The 10,319-nt window shown below is 68.4% G+C and overlaps 1 protein-coding gene across 1 annotated transcript; it reads left to right on the top strand.

Moving 5' to 3' along the window:
• The first annotated feature begins 597 nt into the window (after nt 1–597).
• On the top strand, nt 598–9,210 carry GAS2L1 (growth arrest specific 2 like 1). The gene is made up of 6 exons (XM_049806425.1): nt 598–889; nt 1,908–2,562; nt 4,918–5,025; nt 5,314–5,410; nt 5,763–6,063; nt 7,109–9,210. Exons 2-6 carry the CDS (start codon nt 1,918–1,920, stop codon nt 8,376–8,378), a joined length of 2,421 nt encoding a protein of 806 aa, XP_049662382.1. The 5' UTR covers nt 598–889; nt 1,908–1,917; the 3' UTR covers nt 8,379–9,210.
• The last annotated feature ends 1,109 nt before the right edge of the window (nt 9,211–10,319 follow it).

Raw genomic sequence — 10,319 nt, 5'->3', positions numbered from 1 at the left:
ACCCCGGGGGCAGCGACGGACTGTAACGATGTTAACGGTTGTGATGGTTTTTTAAAAATAAAATTCCCGATGTTTATAACTGCACCACTTCTGGCCTCTCTTGAGAGCATCCTGGGGGGGGGTGGGGGTGGGACACGGATGGGTCCCTCTGTCCTGCACCTTTGGGGTGGAAGTTCCCCCCCTCCCGCAGCCACAAGATGCCTTAATGCCCCCCTCCTCTGCGCACACACACACACCCCCAGGCTGGAGCAGGGCTGGCTGGGCCCCCCATCCCCGTGGGGGGAGCCAGCCCCCCCCCCACCCACTCGGGGTGCAGTCCACCCCACTGCAGGCGAGCGGCTGTGCTGCCCCGTGCCTCAGTTTCCCCAACTCCCTCCTCTGCTGGGTCTGGGCTCCTGGGAGCGGGGGCCCGATCCTGCCCCCCCCCCCCCCCCGGGCTGGGTGCTTGGGGGGGGTGGGGGTGGGAGTGCCCCCCCCCACCCGTGTCACATCACACCCGGGCTGGGGGAGGCAGGGTCTCTGTCGCGGTGTGTCGCTATGTCGCCGTATGCCTTCCCCCCCCCCCCCCCCCCCGCCGTGTCCGTGTCCCGCGTGTCGGCCCGCCCCCGCCCGCCGTTCCCGTCCCGGCCCTTTCTGGGCCGCCTCCAACTTCCCGGCCGGGGCGCGGCGGCGGCGGGCGCTCTCCGCTCCCGATCCCGGTCCCGATCCCGATCCCGGTCCCGGTCCCCTCCGCTCCCGGCGGCGGATGGCGGCGGGGGCTGCGCGGAGCCGGGCGGCGGCGGCGGCGGCGGCGGGGCCCCCCCGGCGCTCAGAGCCGCGGCCCGGCCCGGAGCGGGGAGCGGGCGGGCGGCGCGGCCCGGCCCGGCGGTAGCGGAGCGCGGAGCCGGCGGTGAGTGCGGGGGAGGAATTGGGGGGGGGGGGGGGGGGGGGGGATAATGGGGGGGTAAGAGGGGAGCGGCTGGCCCTGTGCCCCCACCCCCCGCGTCCCGTTTCCCTCCCCACCCCCCCCCCCCGCACAAGTCGGCATCTGCCTCGCAGGTGCTGACCCTCGCCCAATCGCCCCCCCCCCCCGCAGACAGACAGACAGACCGACCACCCCGGGGAAGGGGCCCCCGGGCAGGAGGACACCCCCCCCCCCCCTCCCAGCAGAGACCCCACCCGAGGGAAGGACACCCCCCCCCCAGGACAGAGCAGCCACCCCCGCGGCAGCAGGGACACCCCCAGGGAAAGGGACCCCCCCCCCAGGGTGTGGGGCTGGGGACAGGAGTGGGGGGGACACTAGGGCTCCCCCCCAGCATGGGGGGGGGGGGGGGTTCACCAGTCTGGGAGGGTGGGGGGGGTGCAGCCCCCCCCCTCCCCCGCCACAGCTGAGCACTGGGGTTGGTAGCAGGGGGGGGCTCTCCCTGCCCCTGGCGTGGGGCACCCCTGCTGGCACCACGGTCCCTTGGGGGGGGGGGTGTCACCTTCTCGTGACACCCCACGGTGGTGACACCCACCATGACTGGGCAGCTTTTTGGCAGGGGGGGGGGGGGGGGGCACAGTCCTCTCTGCCGCAGGCCCGGGGGTGGGGGGCATTGGTGACAAGTGACTCATTAACCCGAGGGGGGGGGGGTGGCAGAGGGGACAGGGTGCGGGTGGGGGACACGGGGGTGTCCAGTGCTGTGGGTCCTGGTGGGAGGGGGGGTGCCCCTCCTGCCCACGGGCAAGGGGTGGGTGGGGGAAACTGAGGCACAGAGGGGGGTCACCAGGGCTCGGAGCTGGGGGGGGGGGCACACAACACACACAGCGGGTGGCCAAATTCTGCCTGGGGAGGAGCTGCTGGGGGGGGGGGGTGTTTGCAGGGTGTTGCCTGCCCACATCTGCCTGTAACGGTGCCCTTTGCTCCCCCCCAACCCCGCCCCTGGCAGGCAGCTCACCATGGCCGACCCGAGCCACATCCAGTCGGCCGCTTCCAAGAGCATCCGTCCCTTCCGCTCCAGCGAGGAGTACCTGGAGGCCATGAAGGAGGACCTGGCCGAGTGGTTCAACACCCTCTACGACCTGGACATCCAGGTGGACACCTTCCTGGAGAGCCTGGAGACGGGTTGTCACCTCTGTCGACACGCCAACAACGTCAACCGCATCGCCCTGGACTTCCAGCAGCGGCACCCCGAGGTGGCCACCCGTATGCGCGTCCCCCAGAACGAGGTCGTCTTCCAAGCCAAGAACGTGGTGCCGGGTTCCTTCATCGCCCGGGATAACGTCTCCAACTTCATCCAGTGGTGCCGGCAGGACCTCGGCATCCAGGACGTCCTCATGTTTGAGACCAACGACTTGGTGCTGAAGAAGAACGAGAAGAACTTTGTCCTCTGCTTGTTGGAGGTGGCCAGGAGGGGCTCCAAGTTTGGCATGCTGGCCCCCATGCTGATCCAAATGGAGGAGGAGATCGAGGAGGAGATGAGGGACCAAATGGCCTACGGCATGCTGGGCACGCGCCAGGAGAGCCGGGACCCCCAGGCGCCCGCCTACCCCAGCAGGGCCCGGCCCATCGCCCTCTGCGACCTGAAGAACCTGGACGAGCTGGTGAGACACGTGCCCCTGGGAGCCCTGGGCTTGGGTGAGGGCCTTTATGGCTGCTCTACGGTCCCTGGGAGGTCCCCTCTGTCTGCCCAACGGGCCGCTCTATGGTCCATGGGAGGTCCTCTCTGTCTGGCCAACGGGCTGCTCTGTGGTGTCTAGGAGGTCCTCTCTGTCTGCCCGATGGGCTGCTCTGTGGTCTATGGGAGGTCCTCTCTGTCCACCCAACCAGGCCAGCTGCAGCCCATGGGATGTCCTTCTCTACCCACCCAACCAGGCTCTCTGTGGCCCATGGGAGGTCCTCTCCAGCCACCCAACCAGGCTCTCCGTGGTCGATGGGAGGTCCTCAGCCGCCCAGCCAACCCCCACCCGTGCCCTGTGGGGCCTCCCGATGTCGGGACAGGGTTATTTTGGTGGCCTGTGGCCATAATCACAGGGAGGACACGGGTGTCACCTCCACCCCTGCCACTTCCTCTCTGCAGCAGCGGGGGGGGCGGGTGCACAGTGGTCCCCACCCCAGGAACCTGCTCCTGCCCGGATCCATCCCTCCTCCTCCCAGCACCTTGGGGCTGGTGTCCCCAGGGAGGGACAGACGGACGTGGGGACATCCTGGCTGCTCACAGCCACGATTCGGGGCGTTGAGAAGCAGGGGGGGGAGTCCCATCCGCAAGCCGGGGTGTAGGGATCCCCCACCCCGGGGCCGGGAGGCTCAGGAGGGATTAAAGCCGGGCTGGGTGCAGGATCTGGCCCGTGCGCGAGGCAGCGGATTAATATGGGGACGGGGGGGACACGGGGAGGGGATGGGGGGGGACAGGGGGGGTCTGCCCTCCCCTGACTCCCTAAGCTCAAAGCTGTTTTTTAATTGAAACCCCAATTCCTCATTAAGTAAGTCCCGCAGCAGCCATACTCCGGCGGGGGGGGGAGCATCCTGCACCCCCTCTCCACCCAGTGCTGCTGCAAAGGGTGTCCCCCCCCACCTCCTGCTATTGCCCCCCCTCAAGCCCCCCCAGCCCCCCTGGCTGGGCACTGCCAACCCCAGCTGCATTTTTCCGGGCTGCGTAATTCCTCGCCATCGGCTTTTATGGGCAGCGCTGGAGCCGGGGAGGAGCCTGATGGTGCCGGATCCGGCCCGTCCCCCCCCCACTCCCCGGATGGCAGCAGGGTCAGGACCCCCCTCCACCTCACTGCAGCCCCCCCCCCATCTCCCGTGCCTCAGTTTCCCCAGTTGGGGCTGACCTTGCCACTCGGCTGCTGCCCCGGATGGGAACCAGAGCGGCCGGATCCTGACCTGGCTGGACCCCTGCGATGGGCAGAAAGGCAGAACTGAAAAAAAAACCAACCAAACAACAAAAGAGGAATTATAAAAAAAAAAAACAAAACAAATTTAGGGGTGAGGGAGGCAGTGCTGTGCCCCCCCCACCGCCCCCCCCCCAGGCCGGGGCAGGATGCGGCCGCGTCCCCACGTCCCCCCGTGGCTCCCTGCCTAATCCCTGACGTCAGCCCTGGCCAGGCCGCGGGCAGGACGGCCGCCCCAGATAGAGCAGGCAGCTGGTGAGCAGGCAGCACTGTCCGGCAGTCCCACGGCGATTGGGGGGTGGGGTGGGGGGGTGTCTCCTGGCCGTCCCCCCCAAATCCTCCCTTTGGCTTTTTATCAGTGCCGAATGTTAAAGTTGGGGGGGGGGGGGGGGGGGCTTTGACCCTTTTCTGTTGGTGGATGTGGGGTGTAGTGGGGCACTGGAGGTCCCTGCCCCATAGTGGGGTGCTGGGGGGGGGGGGCAAATCCCCTGCAGTTCAGGGGCTGGTAGGGGGTGTCAGGGGGGGATGTTGCCTCCTCCTTCCCAGTTTTGGGGCAGCTCTGAGCTCCCCACACCTGGGGGTCCCAGAGCGGGTGGGCTCCAGAGAGTGGGGCTGGCAGCAGATGAAGAGAGTTGTGCCCGTTCTCAGCCTGCTCTGGGGTGGCCGGCCGTGGGAAGCCCCCCAGGCCCCTCTCCCACGGTTTGTGGGAGCTGTGGGTGCTCCCCACCGCCTGGGGCTGCAGTGGGAGCTGCCGGCTTGGGCTCCCACGCAAACCCACCCGGCTGCTTTCCGGCAGGTACAGGCAGCGCGCTGCCCACGGGCCTGCCCCCTCAAGCAAGCACAGGCAGGAGGAGGGGAGCTGCCAGACTTGGGGGGGGGGGGGGGGGGGGGGCAGGGGGCACAGCACCCCCACCACAATGGGTACAGCCGAGAGGCCGGGACCAAGCTGGCTCCCCTATCTCCATGGGCTCCATATACAGCCCTTCTGCGTGCACCTATCTATAGGGGCTGGCCCTAATAGCTGGGGGTCCGTGTCCCACTGACCCCTCCCCTCTCTGCCGGCAGGTGCGGGAGATCCTGGGCTGCTGCTCCTGCCCCTCGCAGTTCCCCATGGTCAAGGTCTCCGAGGGTAAATACAAAGTGGGCGACTCCAGCACACTCATCTTCGTCCGAGTAAGAGCTGCCGCCGCGTCTCTCGCCTCATCGTGTTCCCCCTCTTACGCCGGGACACCCCACCCTCCTCCTTCCCCCACTCCTCGGCACGGTGGGGACCCATCCTGAGGGACCCCACGGTGGGGTGGGCCCTGAGCTGAACTTATTCTCCACAAGCTGCCCCACGCCGGGGACATGGGGGGGGCCGTTCGCGGCCGGCGCGTGTAGCTCCACCGCCCTGGGAGCAGGCTGGCTTTTTGGCCACATCCTGGGGGACAGGCAGGGTGACGGACACTGGGCTGCCCACAGGTGCTGAGGAGCCACGTGATGGTGCGTGTTGGCGGTGGCTGGGACACACTGGAACATTACCTGGACAAGCACGACCCGTGCCGCTGCTCCTCCCTCTGTGAGTGCCCCCGCGGGATGTCGGGGCCCAGGGACCCCCACCCACCACCCCCAGCCCTCCGACCCCCACCCCCTGGCCGGCGCCACCCCACCTCACTGTGTTTTGCCACTCCTGGCTCTGCGTGGGGCTCCTTTCCCTGGGGCTGGGCTGCTCAGGGCGCTGATCCGGCTGAAAGGGGAAAAGGGGAGTGAGGAAAGGCGGGATTTTGGGGACAAATTAATTCCCAAGGTGATCAACCCACAGCCTGGGAAATCCTGGCTGGAAAAGCCAGGTGCCGGCGCTAACGTGAGGGTGGGGGTGGCTGACGAGAGACATCCCCCCCACCCTGACCTCCCTGCTTCTCCCTTTCCAGCTCACCGCCTGCCCCAGCCCCGCGCCCCAGGCTTCTCCCCCACGCCCCGCGCCCCCAGCCCCAGCACCCCCCGCCGCCCCCGCGCAGCCGGCACCCACTCGTCCGGTGGGGACGGCAACCACGCCAGAACGGAGCGGGGCAGCCACCAACCGAAAGGCGTCGGAGACACGGGCATCCCGAAGCCACCGTCCGGCACCAAACAGGAGGGTTTGCCCCCACGAGGGGGTGGCCAGGCTCCCCTGCCCACCTCTGCCAGCCCTTCGAGGAACCCCGCTGAGCCACGAGGAGCCGGCACGCTCAGGTAGGGCACCCGTGGGTGCTGCCCAGCCCAGCTGAGGAAACCCACTGCCTCTCAGGCCTCAGCCCCACGGCAAGGCCTCAGCCCCAAGGTGAGGCCTCGGCCCCACAGCAGGCCCCAGCCCCACGGCGGGGCGAAAGCCCCGCCGTGGGGCTGGGGCCTGCTGTGGGGCAAAGGCCTGCTCTCCCTTGAGGGAACCACCCTTAGTAAAACAGCCCTGCCCCAGCCCTGGCCCACGCCACTCGTGTTTTGGGGTCCCCACACCATTCCACACACACACCCCCCCCCCCCCCAGTCCTCCGCCACAGCCTCTTCCCGCCGCTGCCAACGCGCATGCGCGACGCACGGCGGGGCGGAGCCTGTCGCAGGCACGCCCCCCCCCGGCGATGATTGGCAGCTGGGGTGGACTGCCCCCTGATGGCGCGGGGCGTGGGGGGGGGGGCAGCGCGGGAAAGGGCGTGCGGGGGGGGGGGGGGTGTAATGGGAGGGAATGGGGGGGCAATGGGGTGTAATGGGAGGGAATGCGGGGGCAATGGGGGGAATGGGGGGGCAATGGGGGGGTGTAATGGGAGGGATGGGGAGCAATGAGGGGAATGGGGGGGGTGGAATGGGAGGGAATGGGGGGGCAATGGGGGGGTGGAATGGGAGGGGAATGGAGGGGCAATGAGGGGAATGGGGGGGCAATGGGGGGGTGTAATGGGAGGGATGGGGGAGCAATGAGGGGAATGGGGGGGTGTAATGGGAGGGGAATGGGGGGTCAATGAGGGGAATGGGGGGCAATGGGGGGGTGGAATGGGAGGGGAATGGGGGGGCAATGGGGGGTGTAATGGGAGGGGAAGGGGGGGCAATGGGGGGGCATTGGGGGGGTGGAATGGGAGGGGAATGGGGGGCTACAGGGGGGTGGAATGGGAGGGGAGTTGGGGGGTGATGGGGGGGCAACGTGGGATGCAATGGAGGGTGCAATGGGAGGGCAATGGGGAGGGCAATGGGGCATCCGCTGCCCCCCCCCACCCCCCACCCTGAGCCCCCTCTCCACCCACCCCCCCAGGCCCCGCGACCCCGCTCCCGCCCGCGCCCGCCGCTGCTCGGGCGACAGCGATTCCTCGACCTCCTCCGCCCAGAGCGGACCCCCGGCCCCGCGGGACGTTGGGACCCCCCGGCGTCGAGAATCCAACCGCGGGGTCCCACCTCAACTTCCCCGCGACGTCGGACCCTCCCCGGCCGGCCGAACGGTTCCGGAGGAGCGCGGCCGATCGAGGGTCCCCAACGGACCCGGCCGTGCCCCGCCGCGTGCCCGCAGCCACGGCCGCCCCGGCCCCCAGCCCCTGCTCCTCATCAGCCGTCGACGGGACGGGCAGCACTCCTGGACGAGGGCAGAGACCCCCTCCCGGCCCGGCAGCCCCGCTCGTAGCCGGACCCCTTCCCGCCCGGCCGCCCGCAGCCCCGCTGCCACCCCGCGTCGTTCCTCCCTGGAGGAAAGTGTCGGGGGACGACGGGTAGGGGGGTCCGCAGAGACCCCCCATGGCGGCGGGGCGGGGGAGGCCTTGCAACGGGAGCTGGAGGAGCTGGCGAGGCGGCTGCGGGCCCCGCTGCGGCTGGAGCCCGGCCAGGAGCAGCAGCTCTTCCGTCGGCTGGAGGAGGAGTTCCTGGCCAACACCAGGATGATGGAGGAGCTGGAAGACGGGGAGAATCCCCCCGCGGCACCGCCGCCCCCCGGCACCGCCGCCGCCGCCGACTCGGCCTACTGCTCCTCCAGCTCTTCCTCGTCCTCCCTCAACGTCTTCGGCAAGCACGGCCTCTCCGCCGAGGACGGACGGCGGAGCGGGAACGGGGTCGGCCCCCCGCCGCCGGCGGCCCCCGAAATGGCGGACGCCGGACGCCGGCCGGCCCTCTCCAGCTCCTCCGATGAAAGCAGCTGCTTCCCGGCTTCTTGGGACGCCCGGGAGACCCGGGGGGGCCCCGAGTCCGACACCGACTGGGCGCCGGGGGAGGACGACCTGACGGAGACGGAGGAGACCCCCGCCACGGCGGACGGACCCCCGGGCTTGCCGGGGGTCCCCGAGCCGGTGCCTTCCCTCCCCGCGCCTCCCCCGCGGCCCTGGGCCAAGCCCCGGCTGGACACGCAGCCCCACAAGAAGCCCTCCAGGATCCCCACCCCGAGGGGCTACGGGGCAGCCCCCCCCCGGCCCCCCACCGGCAGCCCCAAGCCCGGGGAGCGCAAGTCTTGGGGGGGTCTGCAGAGCGTCCTCTCCTCCTTCCTGGAGCCCGCCTGGGTCCCGCGGGAGCGCGAGGGGCTGGAAGAGGACGCCTGGCCATGAGTCGCCCAGCTTGGTGGCCATGGGTGGCAGGCAGGATGGGGAGAAGCCCCCAGCAAACACCCCCCCCCGGCCACCCCCCCCGGGGACCTGACGGAGCTGCTGCTGCTGCTGGTGATGGCACCCGCACGGAGACACCCCCGGCCGGGCGACCGCCACCGATCCGGGGTGGCCGGGGAGTCGGTGACTGTTGGGGTCTGCAAGGAGGAGCCCCCGGCCCCAACCAGGGGCAAAGGGCCCCGGACGAGCCCCCGGTCCCATGGGGAGCAGCTCCACGGTGGGGTGGCCACAGTGGCGGTGGCCAGAGCAGAGAGCTGCATCCTGGGCAGCGGGTTGGAGAGCAACCGGTTCTGCTCTTCGCCTCTCCTCATTTTTCTCCTCTCCTTGTGTTCCTCATCTTCTTGTCTTCTTCTCCTCTTCTTGGCCTTCTCCTCTTGTCATCATCATCTCTTCTTGGCTGCCACCTTTTCTTGTCTTCTCATCTTGTCCTTCTTCTCTTGTCATCGTCTTCTCTTCTTGGCTGCCTTCTCCTCTTGTTTTCTTCTCATCTTCTTGTTCTTCTCGGCCACCTTCTGTTCTCCTCTCTTCTCTCTCCTCTCCACATCTGAGATGACTCGGGGACATGCAGCTTGTTGTCACAACCTGTATTTCAGGGCAGGGGGGTGTCACTTTTTCCTCTCCAGCCCCCGGCCGGCCGCAGCACTGTCCATAGCATCTATTGATGTCCCTAATGTGGGACAGGGCTATGCGTGGAGCCCCCTGCCCAGGCCACCGCGGCTCCCACCCCTCCGGCCCCGCATGTCTCCCCAAGCCAGTAAAGACCAACAGAGCTGAACCCACTGCGTCCAGTCATCTGTCCTGGGGGTATAAGACCCTCTGCGGGGGGAGCCAGTGGTGAGGAGGAAGGATGCGAGACCCCCCTGAGCCCAAGGGAGGTGGGCCAGGGTCCCAGGAGGGTTGGGAGCAGTGAAGAACCGAGGTGAGGGTGAGCCCCAATGTTCTGCAGCCTGTTGCAGCCATGGGGACCCCTCAGCTGCATCTGGGACCCCTCTGGGTCCCCGAAGTCCCTGGGGCTGCCTGGAGCCAAAAGCCCCCTGTGGTCAAGGATTCCCAAAGTGGGGTGTCCGCTGCAGTCCCCAGCTGCCTGCCCTGCATCTCCCCTGGGAACGGGGCTGATGTCCAGCCCCAGCCCAGTGCCAGTGCCCCATGCGGTGTCCCAGAGCGGTGCTGGTACCCCATGGGGTGTCCTGGAGCCACACCAGTGCCCAGTAACGGTGACAGTACCCAGCAGGGTGCCTGGTAGGGGTGCTGGTGCTGGGTGGGACATCCCAAAGCAGGGTTTGGTGCCTGTGCCCATCCCAGCTCAGTACCGGAGCCAGGACTGTCACCCTACATGGACCACCTGCACCTCCTGGGGACCCTGCACTTGTCCCTGACCCCAGGAGGGACTCAGGGGCTGGGAGAGGACCCTGCATCCCCCCGGCCCTGGGCACCAAGCACCCATACTGGGCTGCTGCAAGCCTTGGCAGAGCCATTAGATGCTCTGGCATCAGCCGGGAGCAGAGTCCGAGAGCTCCCCCAGGACCACCCCGTCCCCAAGAGGCACCTGGCCCCGTTTCCCCTGTCTGCACACCCAGCACTGGGAAATTTGCTGTTTCAGGCTTTGCTGCGCCAGAGGTCACAGCCACCAGCCCTGGAAAAAGCTTATCTCCTCCCTGCGAGGGCAGGGCACCGCCGCGAGGAAGCTCACGGCATCCTGCTTCCCTAAGGGGTGACCGGGCCAGCACCCCAGCACTGAGCTTGGGGTACCCCCACCCCGACAGCAGCTCTGTGGGCAGATGTCACCTTTATTCAACGTTCGCTTAAAACAAGTGAACATACAATATATTTATATTTTATATATTAGATATTTCCTGCACCGAACACTTCTAGTTAGGGGTGACC

This window comes from Accipiter gentilis, chromosome 7 (assembly GCF_929443795.1).
Source record: "Accipiter gentilis chromosome 7, bAccGen1.1, whole genome shotgun sequence".
Lineage (NCBI taxonomy): Eukaryota > Metazoa > Chordata > Aves > Accipitriformes > Accipitridae > Astur > Astur gentilis.
This window is presented reverse-complemented; position numbering and strand designations above follow the sequence as displayed.